Source organism: Phoxinus phoxinus, assembly GCF_949152265.1.
Source record: "Phoxinus phoxinus genome assembly, chromosome: 24".
Taxonomy (NCBI): domain Eukaryota; kingdom Metazoa; phylum Chordata; class Actinopteri; order Cypriniformes; family Leuciscidae; genus Phoxinus; species Phoxinus phoxinus.
In genome coordinates, this window is record NC_136899.1 from 20309341 (window position 1) to 20330551 (window position 21211).

General features: G+C 35.8%; 1 protein-coding gene across 5 annotated transcripts in view; it reads left to right on the plus strand.

The window, feature by feature from the left end:
* myo3a (myosin IIIA) overlaps positions 1-21211 on the plus strand; it is a 114409-nt gene that overhangs the window by 76385 nt on the left and 16813 nt on the right. For 3 of the 5 annotated variants that reach the window (XM_079601218.1, XM_079601219.1, XM_079601220.1), the window contains 16 exons: positions 599-698; positions 1345-1461; positions 3173-3277; positions 3351-3434; positions 3676-3878; positions 4929-5027; positions 5128-5242; positions 9034-9160; positions 10669-10879; positions 11109-11256; positions 13997-14150; positions 16046-16134; positions 16487-16616; positions 19213-19298; positions 19622-19663; positions 21055-21126. In XM_079601218.1, the coding sequence (XP_079457344.1) occupies positions 599-698; positions 1345-1461; positions 3173-3277; positions 3351-3434; positions 3676-3878; positions 4929-5027; positions 5128-5242; positions 9034-9160; positions 10669-10879; positions 11109-11256; positions 13997-14150; positions 16046-16134; positions 16487-16616; positions 19213-19298; positions 19622-19663; positions 21055-21126 (1882 nt within the window). The remainder of the gene's footprint in view (positions 1-598; positions 699-1344; positions 1462-3172; positions 3278-3350; positions 3435-3675; positions 3879-4928; positions 5028-5127; positions 5243-9033; positions 9161-10668; positions 10880-11108; positions 11257-13996; positions 14151-16045; positions 16135-16486; positions 16617-19212; positions 19299-19621; positions 19664-21054; positions 21127-21211) is intronic. The other 2 variants (XM_079601221.1, XM_079601222.1) reach the window with 1 other exon arrangement.

Consider the following 21211-nt stretch of genomic DNA (forward strand, 5'->3'; position numbering starts at 1 on the left):
TTGTTAGCATATTCAACACGTTTTTTTCCTCAAAGCATTCTGAAATTACTGTCTACATTAAGGTATCTTTTAAGGCAGCATAATTATTAATACATGTGCAAATGTTTATAAAGAAGTCTCTTCTGCTCACCTTGGCTGGATACTAATATAATTGTGTAATAATTGTGAAGTCTTTACTTTCATTTTTATCAATTTAATGCATCTTTGCTAATAAAAGTATTCATTTCCTTTGGGAAATTTTCTTTTTTTTTACTGACAATCCTTTGAGCAGTAGTGTATTTTATATACTTGTTACAGCTTATATTTATAGTTTAATGGCATTTTCAAACTCTAATTGAATATGTTGTGATAATTATGTTGTGTAGCTTTTGAAACAAAGCTAAATAGTAGAATAACCTTGAAATAACGATAGAAATTAGTTATGGGGCTCTTCAAATGAATTGGGTAAAAAAGCAATTTAAATATAACTATTGATTTTTATTTCATCATTAACTTTTAATGGCTTTATCAATAATTCCAACAAGGTCATGTGTATGAGTAATTTATGTGATTTTAATTTCCATGGTTATTTTTCATAGACTTTAATCCTGTGTTGCAGGCATGAGCGTATCCACACCAAAAAAGGCAGCCACATGAAGTCTCAAAGTCAAACGTGTGATGACGTGGAAGATCTGGCAATCCTAGAGGTTCTGGATGAAGTAAGAATATATATATACAAGGCCCCACAAGAGAAAGGCCAAAGAACACACACACACACACTAGTTTTGATCATCAATACACAGACTCAGGAAAGACAGGAAATTTCCCATCCCTCTGTCAGACAGCCCATTCATTCCATTCAGTTTTTCTTACATTTTTCAACCGCATTTTTCAGAGAGACTGTCAAGTGACCATAACTCTTCCTAGCAGTCTTATATTTTAACTGTCAAGTGAATAAATAGACAGATTAGTGAACAATAACAGAGTTTGTATTGGAACACATTTAAGGTGATCTATCAATTCAGAGGGGGTCTCATTGACACTAGATATATTTTCTCATCCATTATGGAAGCAGTTTTGACAGGAAGCGCTTGAATTATGCCTATGTCCTTGGACTGATGTCACCAGATGGAGACCTGTGATGTGTGTAACTGTCTTGTGTGGTCATTTTAGGCGCATATGGCAAAAACAAGTACATAGTGTGCAGTAATCACAACGTAAAGAGTCTAGATAATGAATTACTGTGTCTCGGTCATGCATGAAAATGGAGACTCGTGTGCGGTATTGGTGGTTATTTTGGTGTGCAGTGGTGTGCAGTGGTTTGATGGGATGGCCATCTGTGATGTGTAATTGTTTCTCTGTTAGAACACTATCACCGAACAGCTACAGCGACGTTACACAAAGGAGCAGATCTACACCTATGTTGGAGACATCCTTATAGCGGTCAATCCATTCCAGAATACGGAGCTATATACGCCTGAGGTGCGTGTATAATATTTCATTACGGATGCCATCAACATTTCATAGTCGGCTACATTCCATTTGCTGCCAAATCCCTCACTCGCTTTCTTTCTCATCCGTCAGTTTTGTGTTGTATTCTGCAGAAAGAGTGTATATTTAATTTCCCTTTTCCATTCATGCATTGCACATGCTCTCCTCTCTCTAGATTCCTTTGTAAAAAAACAACAACAACAGAGAAATACACTTTAGGATAGCTTTAAAGAGTACTTATTACGGAAATAATATACTTGAAAAGTATAAAGTTGTGAATTATTTTTTTTTAAATCAGGCACTTCATCTAATAACATGTTTATTGAAATTAAATGAAAATGTATTCAAATTTTTTTTGACCCACTTAAGTAGGACTTAAGTATCTTTATGTGTAATTTCATAATTTGGTAATAATAAGGTCTCATTTGTTAACATTAGTTAATGTATTAACTAACATGAACTTACAATGATAGACACATTTGTCACCGTGTTTATTAATCTTTTTTAATGTTAGTTAATAAAAATACAGCTGTTCATTGTGTGTTCATGTTAGTTCACAGTGCATTAACTAATGTTAACGAATACAACTTTTGATTTTAATAATGTATTACTAAATCAAAAATGAACATTAAATAAGATTAATAAATGCTGTAGAAGAGCAGTTCATTATTAGTTCAGGTTAACTAATGTAATTAACTAATGAAACCTTATTGTAAAGTGTTACCCATAATTATATTGTCTTTGAAATATGGTTTGTGTACAGCCAAGTGGACTAAAGAAAAGCACTTATGATAAACTAAAATATACTTTAATGACATTTCTATTTTAACTTTTGTAATGTATTTAAATATGTTTGTAATTACACTTTTTAACTGATGAAGTTGCAATTTGTACATTTAAAATAAGGGATATTTCACCCAAAAATTTAAATTCTGTCATCATTCTCTCACCCTCATGTCGTTCCAAACCCGGAAGACGTTCGTTCATCTTCGGGACACAAATGAAGATATTTTAATCAAATCTTGTAAAATGAAAACGTACTAAACACAAAAAACTTAAACACACTATAGTTAAAAATTATGATCAATTAGTAAATTAGTCAACACATCAAAGTAGGTGTACTTCTTTAAAGCATGACAAACATTATTAAAACAATGATTTGTGACTAACAATGAACTTAGAAAACTTTACATTATTACAAAGTGTACTTTTTTGTGTTAAAAAACATAGTCATGAAAGTGTACTCTCTTTAATTAAGCCACTTTATTTAATTAATACAGTATTATATTATCTGTAGGTACAGAGTTTTTTTTTTAAATAAACTTTTAAGATTTGAATTACTGTACACTATGATTGCACATTCAATACAAATAAGCTCACTTATTTTTCACAAGGGTTTCCCAGCATACTTAATTTATTAGAGACGTTTAGTTTTTGATTTGAAAGAAATCAGACTAATGATTTTGACCTCGCGGATGATAAAAAATAAATTGTCATAAACTTGCATTAATCTAGCAAGCTTATTACAACATACTGACAACAACCAACACCGTAGCAACCATTTAGCCCTAAAAAGCCGCAGCAACCATTCATAACAGCAATTGCAGAAATATGCTAAAAACACTTTGAACATCAAAACATCCATCTAGCAATGCATGGTGCATCTGGAATACCCTTGTTGAATACTTTGTTTCTCTGGCAGCATTCTAAGATTTACGTTGGAGCCAAAAGAACGTCCAACCCTCCTCATATATATGCAGTCGCAGACATCGCGTATCAATCCATGGTGTCCTATAATGCTGATCAGGTAGAGTATGTTCCTCTATGAGCTGCTGGAGTGTATCAGTCGTGGTCTGAACCGTGTTCATCTCTGTGTGCAGTGCATTGTCATCAGCGGAGAGAGTGGCTCTGGGAAAACAGAGAGCGCCCACCTGTTAGTCCAGCAGCTGACCGTCCTCGGAAAGGTTTGGAGAGCAGCTTTATCTTCTCACTGTTGTATTATGTCAAGTTGTTGTCATGCATTGTCTCATATCACTTCTTGCTTTCTTTCTTCTCAAAAAAAATAAAATTCTTTCAACTCAAATAAATGTTATGCTCATTTATTGGGTAGTAGCCATGTAATAAGTGTGTATTTGGTCCTGATCATGTTTATTTTGAAATAATGGCTTGCTGACCAGTTCTTTTTGTATTTTTCTTTTTCTTCAGGCCAACAACCGGACCCTCCAGGAGAAGATTTTGTTGGTCAATAGTCTGGTGGAAGCCTTTGGGAATGCCTGCACTGTGATCAATGATAACTCCAGTCGCTTTGGGAAGTATCTGGAGATGAAGTTCACCTGTGGAGGCACAGTGGTGGGAGCTCAGATCTCAGATTACCTCTTGGAGAAGTCTCGGGTCGTACACCAAGCTGTGTAAGAGTCCTCTTGTCGCATATGACCTTGACATTGACCTTGACCAAATTCCGCATGCATACTAAATTAAATATCAAATGATTGGATTGATCAAAATGACTGAACACATTTTTTGGTTAATAGTGATGAATAGGGTACATCATTTGTTTAAAAAGGAAAAAGTCAATTTTAAGCAACAATAAATGAAGCATTCATTGTTTTCAACATATTATATGACCTTATATTTCCCATACATTAAAGTTGGAGGTTCTGATAGGCTACTCTTTTCTTCCCTGTTGTGACATATATCCGAGTAAAACAGCCTCTTGAACAATAAAAAAATGTTGGGCAGGACTTTTTGTCCATCGGGAATTGATTGGATGGTTGTGGTTTGCTATTGGTGGATCTCATGTGAGTGACAGGTTGTCCCAACCTCACGCTAGTAAACACGTCATCAGAGAAGAGATAAGCTGCAAGAGGGAGGGGAAGTTACTTTAATTAAAGATTATGAGGGCACATCAATTCAAAAAGAAAAGAAAATAATGAGGTGCACGGATAAATAATTGATAATAAATAATGCAATATTCCATTTAAAAAAACTATAATTGTCAAATTTGATTTCATGGTGATTTTGAGCGGATGGTGGATGGTTGAGCTTTATTAATCCAGTAAAGTCTACAATATATGTAAAAAAAGAAGAAGAAAAAAACACCAGCAATTTTACTCAATTGCTGAGATGCTAAAATCTACAGAGCCCCCAAAGGGACATGGTGAAGGGAAAAAAATTGAGATTGAGGAACACATATTTTTCAATGTTTTTCTGTTCTCTCTTCCCAGAGAAACTTTACATTCTCTCGCAAAAACGTTTGCGTTCCGCCAATAAACATTTGAACTTTGTGTCTCGCAAGGAGTTTTGCGAGTGAACGCAAAGTTTCTCGAGGGAATGCAAAACTTTTGCAAGAGAACGCAAAAACATATTATTTTTCTTCCCATCTAAAAAAATGTTCACCACCACGTCCATTTAGGGGCTCCGTAAAAATCCATTCTATAACCAAGCATTCTTTTCATCAGAGGGGAGCGTAACTTTCACATCTTCTACTATATCTATTCCGGTCTGGCAGAGAGGAAGAAACTCGGCCACTACAAGCTGTCAGACAGCAAAACTCCAAAGTAAGTTCTTGAACACCTGATAACAGCCTGCTGCTTTTATCCCTATCATCATCTAACATCCTTTTTTCTATTTTGTACTTTTTGTTTTTCTCAATTCCAGGTATCTTCACAATGAGAATGTTAAATTAGTGCCTGACATTGTGGGCAATTCCTTCTATAAGGAGCAGTTTGAGACTGTGGAGCAGTGCTTCAAAGTCATCGGCTTCACCCTAGAGGTACACAAGAATACTAGTACAGAGTGGCATTTTTAATAAGTGTTCTTTGCTGCAAAGAACCTTTATTTTTGTACTCTCTTTCAAGTAGCGTTTCAATAATATTTACTAAATAATGAAGGGTGATACAGTTGTAATAAAAATTTTTTTAACCCCCATTGCATCATTTACAGACTTTCAGCTGTTTGCAATACACAAATCAAACAAAAGTAATTGAAATAGCTTGACACAACAAATGTTTCAAGTGGCTTCCCCAAATTCAACTGAAAATGCAACTTTTAAAGACTTCTGCAGTCTCAAAATGTTTCAAACCTCTGAATAGAATCCCTCACAACAGCACAAATCTGCAAAACAGGTGTTGTCTCAAGAACACCTGATGCAACTAATCAAGGGCTTCATTAGTTGCACCAGGTGATCTTGAGCTAGAACACATTAAATCTATGAATTGGCTAGGTTTGTTGAGTGTCATGTTTGCCTGCTTGATAGAAATATGGCTGTAAAGCGCCACCACTGTGGCTGAGTAGCACCGGCAGTGTTCCGCCAAAACACATTATTTTTGTATGTGAATGCTTTTTTACATTAATACTTTGACAGGAGTGAAGCAGAAAGCTTTGTTTACAAAATAAATAATAGGTTAGCAATTAAATGTTACATCGCAGCCATGGAAACATTTGGATTGCTGACGAATGAGAGTTGTGCGCGAGCCCATAAATTTAAGCTTTGTCGACTTTGTATTCTGTTTTGCGATCTGGTCAGCCGATTATCAGATAATTTAATAATATTCCAGTAGTTATTCCACTGGACATGTAATCTCTTGTTTTTTTTTCATAAATCTTCACTCACGTCTCACCCATTTTCACAGGGGATTATAAACGTTTCTTCCTTTGGTTCGCTTTTATGTAGCCTATTATATTTGCATTCTTTACTGTGGTAAAGTTTGTTTGTTTGTTACAGTTTGTGCTTGTTTTTATACTTGGTAAGGCACGTTAAGTTTATTTGTAAACCACGTTTCACACACGCGGGTGATTATTATTTTTTGTTTCCGCTTTCTCTGGTAGCGCAAAATCAAACATAGCTTAAATATCTTGCCCTTGTGGAAGATAAAATTCAATCTTCAGACCTTTTACAACAAGTAGAAAACCTGAATATTTTAGAAAAGAGGTCTCTTTCCTGTTCGTGTCCCACATCCCTCTCAAAGCGGAGCGATAGGCTAGCCTATATCACCCGTCTTTGTGTGGAATTATAAAACGAATGTTTTTTAAATATTTAACTTTATTATATTATGTAAGTTCATATTATTTACGGATATTTATTTCAATGCTTTACAGGCTTTAGTGTGATGTTTCATTGACGAAAGTGCTCAAATAAACATGAATGTCTGTTACGAAATGGATGTTTAAGCCTCGTTTATTATTTTTATTTTATTTCAAAATGTATTTAATTGAGGTGTGTGTGTGTGTATATGTGTGTATATATATATATATATATATATATATATATACTGTATATATATATATATATATTCTGTATATATATATATATATAACACCCCCAACCACCACGCCACCGCCGGTGGTTGGTCCATTACCACCGCGGTGGTAAAAAACTGCCACTGTCACAAAGTCAAAGAAGTCAAGAGAAGATATCATCGGCCTTCACAAACAAGGAACAGGATACAAAAAATAGCGAAGGCACTAAATGTTTCTAGAGACACCGTTGGAAGCGTATTTTGCAAGTTCAAAGTTAAAGGAACAGTGGTTACACTACCTGGAAGAGGCAGAAAAAAGGCAGCTATCAACGGCTGCAACCAGATTTCTGAGAAAGCAGGTTGAAAAAAAACTCTCGAGTGACTGCAAAAGACCTGCAGCAAGACTTGGTGGGAACAGGCATGAGGTTTCAGCTTGCACAGTAAGACGTGTACTAAACGCATGTGGTTTCCATGCCAGAACTCCAAGATGTACACCACTACTGACCGAAAAGCACAAGAAAAGTTGGCTCCAATTTGATCAAAATCATATAAATAAGCCACTGAAGTTGCATGATTCTGTTCTGTGGTGCGATGAAACAAAACTGGAACTTTTCAGCCCTGTGGATCAGCGTTATGTCTGGAGGAAGAAGAATGAAGCATGATGAAAAGAACACTCTACAGTTACAGTCTACAGTTAATCATGGTGGGGCTCGGTGATGCTCTGGGGATGCTTTGCATCCTCTGGCACTGGAAACCTGCAGTGTGGGGAAGGCAAGATGGATTCATTGAAGCATGAGGAAATCCTAGGAGAAAACATTATGCCATCAGTGAGGAAGCTGAAGCTTGGGCGTCATAAGAACTTTCAACAGGACAATGATTCCAAGCATACCTCAAGTTCAACCAAGGCTTGGTTGCAGAAGAAGTCCTGGAAGATTCTACAGTTTCCATAACAGTCACCTGACTTGAGCCCCATAGAAAATCTCTGGTGGGATTTGAATAAGGCCGGTTGCAGCACGCAAACCAATAATATTACTGAACTGGAGGCCATTGCTCATGAGGAATGAGCTAAGATTCCTCAGAAACGCTGGAAGAAGCTGGCGTCTGGTTATACTTCTCAAATACAGCAGGTCATAACAGCAAAAGGGTGTTCTTCTAAGTGCTAAAGATGATTGCCATGAAGGGGTTGAATAATTTTGAGACTGCAGAAGTCTTTAAAAGTTGCATTTTCAGTTGAATTTGGGGAAACCACTTGAAACATTTGTTGTGTTGAGTTATTTCAATTACTTTTGTGTGATTCGTTCATTGCAAACAGCTGAAAGTCTGTAAATGTTGGCAATTTCGCAATTGGGGTTGAATAATTTTGATTACAGTAGGTAGGAGGAACGCTGATGTGCAGTGAGTGTGAGAACAGCCTGTCTGTCCATTCAGGTCCAGTCCTCTGAACATTGTTGATGGCCTATGCGGAGGGTTATGTAGAAGTTGTGACCCAGTGCTCTAATGCCATCAGTCTTCACAATTACCATCAGGCGAATCAATGATGCATGCTGGAATACATTACCAGAGCACGTTTTATCTGGAAGGCCACATCCAAGCTTATCAGTGAAATAAGATATCCCAAGATCACAAAACTGTCACAACAGAGCGCAACAGTTGGGTTTTGAAAGTAAAAACCCAATTAATGTTCTTCATAGAGAAATGCAACCATATGCGGTTAAGCGAAAGTATATTTTAGAAGCTACAAATAAGAAATTATGTAAATAGACGAATTATTGTGAAGAACTACACAGTCCATAATCTTGGAGAGAGATCAAGCAATCCGAGAACTTGCGGTCACCCTGGAAACAGAATATTAGAATAAATTTCAAATATATTAAATCTAAAAAAAAATCCACTGTTGCGCTCTATACCACTGAACTTACCACCAGGGCAACATCGGATGGATAAAAACGTGAATGTTTTCTATTGGAAACTTATTCTTTCTCTGTAATGTCAGTTTAGGTTTCCATTTCTCAAGGGAGATAGAAGTAGTCACAGGCCTTTGACTGACGTGACTGTGACTGCTGTGACATTACTGAACATGGTATTCTTAAGGGAATCCACATAATCAAATAAACAGACATGGCCACTTGATATTATCTGCTATGCTACATTTGCAGAAATATGCAGCATATTTATACCTTTGGGCCGGGATGCTTAAACGCTGATGTTATTAGTAATAAATCATGTTATGTATGACATATCTTCTGTGGTACTTATAATTTAATACATATTATTTATCCATTAATATGACCAACGGTGGTGCATTTGTATGTCATAATTTCATCAGGAGCTCGGGAGCGTTTACAGCGTCTTAGCTGGGATCCTAAATGCAGGTGATGTCGAGTTCACATCAGTGGCTTCTGAACATCAGACGGACAAAAGCAACATTTCCAACATGGCAGTGCTAGAGAGTGGTAAGAATTAACATGCATTCCTGTTTTTCAAGGCTGACCTTTCCTTCTGTACAACACAACCTCTTGATCTGAGCCTGAGCACAGTTATATAATCAGTCATGGGTGTTGTGTGTTTATGTAATTCTGAAGAGACATAAAAAACCTTGGGTAAATCCCTATTTGCATCCCTTCTGGAAAAAAATCTCCATAAACAAGCCTAAGGTGGTTTGTTGCTCTTAGCTGACTTAATAGTTTTAGAGGGTTTAGGGCACTTTTCACCAGCTTATCCAACTTAAACCAGCAAACCACATTAGACTAGTTTTTGTACACATTCATCATGGGTAGTAAATAGTATGTAGGGGTAGTGCATTTCAAATCTTACTGGGTTAATTTCATAAAGTGTCTAGGATAATTTGACCCACAAACCCTTGCGCTACAGTGACTCGCCCTTGTGATGATTCGCCATTTTTGTTGCAGAAAAAATAAATATGGTAAGGAGACAGCAGTTTTATATATTTGAACCTAAAAGTATACCATTAATGATTATTATAAGTATGTAAATTTGGATGCAGCTCCAGTCATATGGCATATCTGTGTAGGATTAGTGTGTCCCAAATCAAGTTTTAACTAAAACTAAATCTATAAAAAGAATTTGGTCATTGAAATATAAATAAAAAATAAATATTAGATGCAATCTTAAATCTAAACTTGGCAACTACCTGAAATAAATAAATTGATTTTGAAGTACTAAAATGACTAAAACTGATTAAAAATAAATAAATAAATTCAAGCTATACAAAATATAAAAAAAACTAGTAAAAATGACAAAAGCACATAACAAAAAAACTTCAATAAAAAATATAAAAGTAAAATCTAATTCAAAATATTAATAAATACTGTAAATAATACTAAAATTACACTGCCCTAATCATACTGCCAGGAAATTAATTTCCTATATTAGCCTAGAAAATAGGTTTTCAAATAAATTGTAAGATCATTTTAACGAATTTGTCTAGATTTTAAAGCTAACAGAATGTTAAATAAATTAGTTAATCAAAACACTATTATAGTTTTTATTAGTATTTTAGCTGTTTTTAATATAATTTAAACTTTTCTGTTTTCTTTTTAAAATTTTAGTAATTTAGTAAACTTTATTACGTTTCTTGTGTGTTTTTGTCATTTTTATTAATCTTTTTTTTATATATATGTCTGTATATATTTTTTTATACATTTTTGTTACAGTTTTAGTTATTTTAGTGCATGAAGTTAAACTAAATGAAAATTTGACTTTTTTATGGTTTTAGTTTTAACTATATTGTAACCCTGCTTTGTGATATACAATTTTTCCGCAAGTTCATGAGATGGTAGCATGCCCCTAAACTGTTGTACTGGCTTGTCACATGTACTGAGATCATGTACTTTAAAATCCCCAATGCAGTACAAACTTTTTGCATTCAGTAGAAGTAGCATGCAGCTCCAATATACAAAATAAAAGCAGATTGTCGTAATGTTTGCATGTGTTTGTGCAGCTGCGTCGCTGCTGTGTATCCGTGCAGATGAGCTACAGGAAGCACTGACGTCTCACTGCGTGGTCACACGGGGCGAAACCATCGTCAGGTCAAACACAGTGGAGAAGGCCGCTGAGGTGCGGGACGCCATGGGCAAAGCTCTCTATGGACGCCTGTTCGGCTGGATTGTCAACCGCATCAACTCTCTCCTGAAACCGGACAACCAGTCAGGGTGAGAGAAAGAGTGTGTTCTCAAACTGTGCTTGGATCAAAAGTCTGAGATCTCAATATGAACATTTTGCATCAAGTGCAAATAGCAATAGATAATGCTAACAAGGCAGGCTATTTGTACTTGGTGTAAATAAACAGTCTGGAAAGAAATAATGACAACTCTTTATATGTTAGCATTTTTAAAATTCTATGTACAAATGTTCTAATTCTATCCTTGGATTTCTCTCCAGAGAGGAAGACAAGGGTCTGAACATCGGCATCTTGGACATCTTCGGCTTTGAAAACTTTAAGAGGAACTCTTTTGAGCAGCTCTGCATCAACATCGCCAATGAGCAGATCCAGTTCTACTTCAACCAGCACATCTTCGCCTGGGAGCAGGTACATCCCGACTCTGATAAAGTCATCTCATCCAATCCTGAATAGTTTGAGAGCTTTTCTATGCCTTTTGGGAGCATTTTTATTTCTCTATCTCAGCATAACCTTATTTCCATCTAAATGGTGGTAACACCTCATCATTTATGGTTTCACAGTGCTGTGCGAGAGAGGGAGGGAAGGGGAGCAGAATATTCCGTTTTCTTTTTACGCAGACAAGCGTGGCAATTCCCCAGACTGACTGGACTGACTGTAGCCTTGGGGGGAAAGTGATTTGGTGCCTCTAAACGTTTGAGACTAACCCACATTAGTGGCTTCATAAATCATCCGAAACAAGGGTTACGTCAGGAGCTGCTGACTTTGCTGGTGTTTCTATAAGCAGACAGAAAATGCAATGTGTGAGTCTGAAGTCCACTTTTATGTGGTTTATGCATAATTCATTGGTATTTATATCTCTTGTTATGTTGTGTGAGTAAATCTCACACAAAAAAACATATACAGGTCATATACAATAACAACATTTATTTATTTATTTAAATCAGAATAAAACATTCCACTACAAAAATAAAAAAATACTTGTTTTTATTATTATTTCCTGCAATATGTATTTTACTTTGTGAAGAATGTATTATTAAATTATTATAAATTTTTTCTCAGTGATAATTATTCTATATTCTCAAAGATTCGTATTACTGTAATACAGTATTATTTTATGTATTAAGTAAAACATACTATAATACAATTATTATTATTTTTAAATCAGTATCAAAGGCAGTAAAACATACCACTACAAAAATAGAAATACTTGTAAATAGTTAACACATTTCAAAAATGGGAATGATAATTTAAATTATACTAATGAGATTTTTTGGGGGAAATGTGCTTTTAGATCATCTTTAATGTACACGGTAAAACCTTGAATTTGTTTTCATCAGATTTAATCAAAAGCAGTAAAACAAGCTACTTGTTACAGGTGATCTGAATTTGAGTCTGTTTTAGTTTGACTTCGATTTGGTTTTTGCTCTGTTTTCCCATTCTGTGTCCTATGTTTGCTTGTGTTACTATGGTGATTTATTGTTTGATTCATTCCCTGCACCTGTGTCTCGTTTCCTTTGTTTAGTTTGCTTGTGTATTTATAGCCCTGTTTGTCATTAGATGTCAGATCATCGTTACAATCATTGTTTTTGTTTCCCGAGAACCTGAAAAGTATAAGTTTGAGTTTGTTTTCATTATTTCATTCTTGCTAACAGATCCAGGTTTTTTTTTTTTTTTTTAACCCCAGCATGACACTACTAGTGTCTATAAATAAACTAAATTTAATTTGTTTTTCATTAAATTATGAATATGTGAACCAAAAAAGGCTTTGTGAGCTTCACCTGTAAAATCTATCCTATTTGTTGATGTGTGTTCTCCATATTTGTATTTTTACTCCGAGCGCTCAGGAGTATATAGCCAAACACTTGAGATCATGTTTTCTGTTATTCTTGTGGTGCCCGTGTTGCTTTGAATAGCTGTTGTTTTTGCATCCCTGAGGCTTGTATGTCAGCAGCAGTCTTACTGTCCCAAAAAAATGAGGTTGTTCCCCATTCGCTGGATGACTTTACCCACGGCTAGAAGCTCTAATCTACACCAGAGATTAGATTTCTTGGACAAGCTTCTGTATGTGTGTTGATGCATTTCGCCAGTGAACAATTTTGGTCCATGTGTGTATTGTAATTTATCAACATGGCAGTCTAGAGACAAGACAGACAGGTCATTTGCTTTTCGGGTTGAGTGTTTTGCTCACAGGAAGTCATCGTATAGCAGTATGAATTGCCTTTAGGAGGTTACAGAGCTCCAGGCGTCAGCCAGCAGAGTTCAACAGTGTTGTTGAGAGCTTACAAATATTTGAGGATAGATGAACAGAAATTATTTCCCCAAGGAGAAATTCAGGTGCAAAACAACAGCGTGCATCATGCATAAAGGTCACAGAAAACATCACATTCAGAGACGTAGTGTAATCAAACAAGACATTTCAAAATATAAATGCATTGTCTGATAATAAAGAGTTTCTTTTGACATTTTGTGTAGAATTAGTCACGCACGACCCGAATTTTGTGGATTTTGAGCTTATTCTGGCCAAAAACACACACTTAGACAGAAAGAGACCATCTAATTGGCATGCAAAGTGACCCATCATACTTACATTTGTTTTTAATCCAGTTTTGGGCGTGAGGAATTAAAGAAAACACAGTTTTGGTCTGGACCAGAAATTTTCATAAAATTGTGTGTGGACTTTGAGGTTACATTTTTTTCTGGGTTGGTAAGGTTTTTTAATGTTTTTGAAAGAAGAACAAAAATGTTTTGATAAAAACTAAAAACGGTAATATTGTGAAATATTATTACAGTTTAAAATAACTTGTTTTTTATTTCATTATATAAATGCAATTTTTTCTGTGATGGCGAAACTGAATTTTCAGCATCATTACTCCAGTCTTCAGTGTCACATGATCCTTCAGAAATCATTCTAATATGCTGATTTGCTGCTCAAAAAATGTATTATTATTATCAATGTTGAAAACAGTTGTGCTGCTTCATATTTTTATGGAAACCGTGATAAATAACTGTTTTTTCAGGATTCTTTAATGGATAGAAAGTTAATAAAACAGCTTCTAATATCTCATTCTAAATTTCTCAAATGAAACTGTTCAAAGATCTGATTCCAGTAACCTCACAAAGTTCATCAAAACATGTGGTTCCTCTGCAGGATGAGTATCTGAACGAAGATGTGGATGCTCGAGTGATCGAATATGAAGACAACCGGCCGCTGCTGGACCTGTTCCTTCAGAAGCCCATGGGAATGTTATCGCTGCTGGATGAGGAGAGTCGCTTTCCTCAGGCAACCGACCAGACCCTCGTCGGCAAGTTCCCCTCTCTAAAACATCAGAGCTTATGAGCCTATTTTAACACTCTGAACGCGTGTTCTAAAGCGCACGGCACACGTGCACTTGGAGCATGTCCGAATCCACTTTTGCTAGTTTAACAACAGGAAAAATGGTCTGCGCACTCAGCGCATGGTCCTTAAGGTTTGTCCCTATTCTCTTATGAGTAATGTGTGTGTTTTGGGCGTAACATGCAAAAAAAACAATCAGAGTTTCATCTCCCATTCCCTTTAAAAGCCAAATGCGCTCGCGGCATGGCGGATTCGCTATTTACATGGCGGAATTTGCAAGCGGAAAGACTGAACGCTTCTCCTGAGCGCAAACGGATCTGCTCGTGCGCGAGGTTAAAGCGTGCAAGCAGACCATCTACGGGACAAGCCGGATTCCACCATATCTTTATATACACAATATTAATCTTTTACATTGTAATCCTTTTATTTTTAATATTTGGCATGTTTGTGTGCTGCTGCGTGTCCCTTTGTGTGTAATAAGCAGAGTGTACGTGTGTTGTGGACCCGCATAAATGCTCATATTACTAACGCGCTCTTTAAATAGCAAAAAAAGAGTTTATTTAATAGTTTCAAAATAGCCAGTCTATTTCAGTTGCCTCAAAATAGCAACGCGCCAACAATGCGCCTGAACACACCTCGTTTTTTAGACCAGCACGCCCATGGGCGCATAAATGGGCGCAAATGCATTTGATATTTAAACAACATGGCAAAGTATGTGAAAATGATATGAGCTGAATAAAGCAAAAAAACACTTGTCGCATCTGGCAACGCATTGGACCGAGTGTATGATAGGGCCCTTAATCTTTAGCTGTGTTCACCTGATGGTTTATGACCAGAGAGACACTTACACTCTTGCTCACGTCACTCCTCTCCTCACGAAATTGCACTGGTTGCCGGTTGCCGCTCGCATCAAATTCAAGTCACTGACGTTTGCCTACAGAACAACCACTGGCACTGCTCCCCTGTACCTGAACTCATTAATTCAGACTTATGTGCCGTCCAGAAACTTACGCTCTGCAAGTGAGCGGCGTCTGGTGGTGCCATCTCAAAGAGGCACGAAATCTCTCTCTCGGACCTTCACCATGACTGTTCCCTGCTGGTGGAATGATCTGCCTAACTCAGCCAGAGCTGCTGAGTCTGTAGCCATCTTTAAGAAACTGCTGAAGACGTATCTTTTTCGGCAGCACTTGAGCACTTGATCCAGTACTACTAACACTAACACTTTCTTTTCTATTCTACAAAAAAATTAAAAAAAAATTAAAAAAAAAACCTTTTGATTTGTACTGTGAAGGGTTATAGCACTTACATACTGTTGTCCTACTGCTAGTTTAATTGCTTCTATTGTTTCTCATTTGTAAGTCGCTTTGGATAAAAGCGTCTGCTAAATGAATAAATGTAAATGTAATGCTCACACACACACACACACACTCAGACGTATGGTCAGACCCACAAGAACAAGGGAGAGACAGTCATCAATCATTTACTTGCATGCTAAGTTCTCATCTGCTTTCTCCTGAGGACTCTCTCAATGGAGTCTTTTACTGACAGATTAATAATTCAATATCCCAAGACTAGATGCCTAGCTGGTTTTCCATGAGCTAGCATTATTCCTTTATACTGAATGAAACTGATGGATGAGTATGTCATTATTTCATGAATGAATTATTGAATGAGTGTATGGTTCAGATCGGTGAATGAGCAAATGTTTGAACGAGTGAGTGAATGAATGAACTGACTTGAATGAGTGGATCAATGAACAGTTAAATGAATAAATAAATGAATGAGCTATTGAACAAATGAATTAGTGAATGGATGGATGAGTGAATTAATTAATTGTAATGAACACATCTTTTGTTTAATCAGAGAAATTTGATGACAACTTAAAATCTAAAAACTTCTGGAGACCAAAGAGAGTTGATCTGGGCTTTGGAATCCATCACTACGCGGGCAAGGTAGAAATATTTGATATTTTATCAATATTTATTTAAGCTTGTTTTAGACATACTAAATACAGAAACAGATATTAAGGATAATTGAAGGTATAGTTGACCCAAAAAATGTAATTCTGTCATTATTTACTCATGCCATTGCAAAACTGTATGGCTTTCTTCTGTGCAACATAAAAGAAGAAATATTTAAAGTATTTTGGTAACAAAACCTTTGACTTTTATTGTACGTTTCTTAAAATATCTTCTTTTATGTATGTGTGGGTGCGTGAACGATGAGAGGATTCTAATTTTCAGCTCTTGAAGTGAAGATAATAGCCTGTTGGATGTAAATGCATCTTGTTTCTCATGTGATTAGGTGATCTATAATGCCAGCGGCTTCCTGGCTAAGAACAGAGATGCTCTTCCTGCTGATATTGTTCTTCTGCTGAGGTCGTCAGAAAATGAACTGATCCGTAAACTGGTTACTCACCCGCTCACTAAAACAGGTTTGCTTTGACTTTTTACTCTGTAGAAACATTTAAAGCCTTCGGTTCATCATTCTGTCCTTTTGTATACAGATATTATACTTTTATGTTGCTTGGGAGCCCACAAATCCACACACATTCATCCAGATATACACTTATAAAGGTTTAGGTGTGTGTGTGTGCGCACCAATATACAACTTCCTTGTCCTTGTAGGGACTTTTTTTTGTCCCCATGAGAAAAACAGCTTCTTAATCATATTAAGTGATGTTTTTTGAAAATGTAAAAATGCAGAAAGTTTTCTGTGATGGGTAGGTTTAGAGGTGGGGTTAGTGTAAGGGGATAGAATATACAGTTTGTACAAAATAAAATGTGTGTGTGTGTGTGTGTGTGTGTGTGTGTGTGTGTGTGTGTGTGTGTGTGTGTGTGTGTGTGTGTGTGTGTGTGTGTGTGTGTGTGTGTGTGTGTGTGTGTGTGTGTGTGTGTGTGTGTGTGTGTGTGTGTGTGTGTGTGTGTGTGTGTGTGTGTGAGAGAGAGATAGATTTTCTAAACAGTGACCTCTATTAATGTGTCAGTCAGTCCTATCATTGCGTAATTGCCTGGTTCAAGGACTCGGTTTTCCATTGTGCTGCCAGAGAACAAAGGAAAAGGGGACATTTTGTTGCTTTGAGTACATCCACCAGTTTCCATGACTTTTGAGTCCTGCAGTGTGATTGCTTTTTATTGGCAAAAGCAAGAAACAAGGGCAGAGGCTCTAGTCACATGAAATCCTAGATTAGGGTTGTGCGATACATCTATTTATATTTATCAGAAAATAAAAATCCAGGATAATGATAATAAACTCTTAAAGCAATTTTTTACATATGTAGCTCACACGTTCCATGTCTCTGTGTGAATGAGCAGTGCAGGTTTGTCCACTACTCCTACTCAATTTTATGGTGTTTTTGGCATCTACTGTCTCAAATTTATATAAGACACTCCACATAAACTTCATCTTCAACTTCATCTTCAGTATTTCACAGCAAATTTGATAAAAGCAGCAATACATAATAAAATGCAAATACTGAAACTCAAAGATCTTCACTATAACCAACCAAAATAAAACTTTAACTTGAAGATATTGATATTGATTAAATCATTCAAACAAAAATATGTATTACTATTATCTATTGTAAAATGTATTTCTCAAAAGTTGTAATAATTATTATATTATATTAATTTTACTATAAACAGATAATTATTATTATTATTTTAAGGAATATCATATACAATCAATATATTTTAGCCCATTATTTATTTATACAGTTTACAGTTTTTGTGTTGCACCTTATTTGACAAAAATACTTTTGTTATATTTTCATTTGATAACATTTTAAAAGATTAGATTATTCTTATTATTTATTATTATTTTATAATTAATTTCATCAGACTCCAGTTTTTATTAAGAATTTATATTAAATCATAAAACACAGAATCCAGGAGAAATAAAACAGAATTTCCAATAAACTATTAAGAACCATTTGCATGGAGGAAATGCCACAAAATCTTAAATTCATCCACAAATAAAAATAATGAAATTTTACAGCTTGAATAACACTTTTTTTATGGTAGGAAAGAATTTAAGTTAATGCTTTTAGTATAAAAAAAACAAGGTGTACATATTTGCAATGTAAATCCTCCAGTCAACATGCCCCAAAGTCTTTCATAATAAACACATTTGTCCTTTAGACTGACGGACGAGTGACATGGTTGCTAACAACATGACACAGATTCTGTTAATAGATCTTTGCCCGGTTTCACAGACAAGGCTTAAACCTAGTCCCAGATTACTAACTAAAGTCTTCACTTATGTCAGTGCCATTGTTTTGTCTCAAGATTTTTCTGATGTACGTTTATAAAAGCTATACTTAAATGTCCTAATTTAACTAAGGCCTAATTGTGGCTTAATCTAAGCACTGTCTGTGAAACCAGGCCCTTAAATAGTATTTAAACCAAAATATTCTTCCAACCGGTGCTCCTTTACATGATCCACTAGAGAAAGCAATACTATCCTGATTTAGCATAGCTTGCATGAGCTGCCTAATGGTCAGTATAGTCACATTCTATTAGATATACTGCATTATAGGTCACACCACAATCACACAGACTGGAAATGACAGTGCACACACCATCCTGTCTGAAACATTAAGCATGGATGTTGATCTATTGGTCTGAACGAATGCAGGCCAATGTAGCTCTCTCTCTCTCTAGAAAAGAAAATGTGCTCACTCCCATGTGGTCTAACGTGATGAATGAAGGTCGTCTGACTGACACAGTCGATTACATCCAATGAGATTCACCGGGGATTGTTTCCATGAAATCTGCAGGGATTTTGAAACTAGGCTTCATTCATAAGTCTTTTGTTAGCTACTTGACCAGTGTGAAGCTTATTTATCTGTCACAGCACTGACCTCTAAAGACCATATATCTCTGTGCCCTTGAAATGGTTAACCTTGAAATAAATGGTAGATTATCTTTGAACAACATGTGACTTATCTAATTAGATCAACAGCAGATTTCGAATGTGTGTGGTTATCGCAGTGAGAGTAGATATTTCCCCTGACCCTTCTCTTTGTGCAGGTAACCTGGCTCACACTAAAGGCAAGGCGGCGGGCTCTGCTCGTATGGGAACGCAACAATCACAGCGCAACATTAACTTTGCCAAGGTACCTGGTTTTGCCCTCTTTTCCTCTCTGTTCTGTTATTGCCACTGTGCCTTTAAGACTTCCATATGGAAATGACTGCTGTTTTGATTGGCTAGTTTTTTGGAAGTGAAATGAGCAACAATGAAACATGAATAGGTATTGATATGTAAATGTGGACATTCATAAGTAATATGATCATGGTTTGTGATGTTTGTATCTGAAAGGAGCTCCAGTGCTTTCACTTTACTAATTTTCTTTCCCACTCTATTTTGTCTCTCCATCTCTTCTACTTTTCCATCAATGAAATTTCCCCTCCTCCTTTCTATAATGTCCTCTGTCTAAAGTTGGAGGGTCTTATGTTGTTCAGTACTGTATCAGTCGGTGAGGTAATGATCCCGTAGTGTTTGTGCTGTACATTAGAGAAGTGTTCTTAAAGGATATGCTCCTTTTGCCAGCCGACGCCGTGCTCAATGTTTTGGGGTGTCTGTTTGTGTACATGTGGGTCTTTCTCAGGAAATGGTGCTTTTGTATTGTTTAATTTGAAAAAGCATTTATCTTTTAGCTCAGTAACATTTAAAATGTTCAAGGGTTGAATAAAATGCATTGCTAAAATATACAAAAATGATAGCCTTAACTAGCAAATATCATACATTTGCACTACATCACATGATTTACAGTGATTATTCTCATTATTAACTACCAAGAATACATATACTAAGTAAAGTTTTTGAATAAAGATATTGAAATGCTGAGCTTGATGGGGCCAATGTAAGTGTAAACAATGAAATACTGATACAAATTTAAAGAGAAACTCATCATGGGGTCCAATAAAACATGATGTTTAAAAAGAAATGTAAAGTGGAAATGTCAAAATACCCATGATGGTGAATAGGGTCATGCACGTTGACTTTTATGAGAAGCAAACATTTAACAAGTAAAATTCAGTTTAATTTTAAAGTTATTTTGTATTATATACTAACAGTCAGCTCCATCAAATAATGCACCAAAAGTCTATTAATTGCGACAGTAGTTATGGAGACACCATTTCTTGAAAATGCCATGTCTGTGAGAATGAAAGAGTATCTTCTCATGTCACATTACCCTACCAGCTCCCTAATAGCTAATGCATTTGTAGATGTGACTGATTTGCAGCTTGATTAGTTCATATAATTCTCATTAGAATTGAGTGTCCCTGTGGAATAAGGAGAATTGTGTGCAGTTGTGTGTTTGTTAAAAACATCTACTTGTGTTCCAAGTTGTATTTTTTAGCATTAAGTTAATTATTCCTTAGAGAATTATTAAGAGAACATTTGAGCTACTTAGAGCTCTCATTCAGGTTGCACTCTGAAATGAATGAGGGTTTTAAACATATTGAAATGATGTCTTTGATGAAGACCTGCATACATTACCATTCATTTGCATATTTAAGCATGCTGTCTTTAGAAAATGTCACATGAAAGATTCCATCCATTTTAGCCCACGTAAAATAAAAGCACCTGTGTCAGTGTGTGATTTTGCTTTGTGTTCAATATCGAACACACCTTGATAATATAGCCTGGTGAAAAATGAATGGCCGTCATTTGGAAATTTGGTCTTATTGATGATTAGCATAAGTTACACCTAAATTAATGCTTGTTAGATTGCTTTGCAAATGAATCATGTCGTTAATTTCATGTATATTATTATTCTTTTTACTATTTTTAACGAACAGTTTGATATATTTTCCTGGATTCAAATCAGACTGTCTTATCACAATCTTTATGCATTTCTTTTTCAGTCTTCCTCTCGGAAATTAACTCCCAACCATGACAAATCAATCCTTGCCTTGCCCGTTGCCACTGTGCAAATGGTGATTTGTTGTATGACTTGTCTCCAAGAGGCAACATGCATAAATTTATTATAAACACAGATTTATGTTCATAAAAAGACCCTTT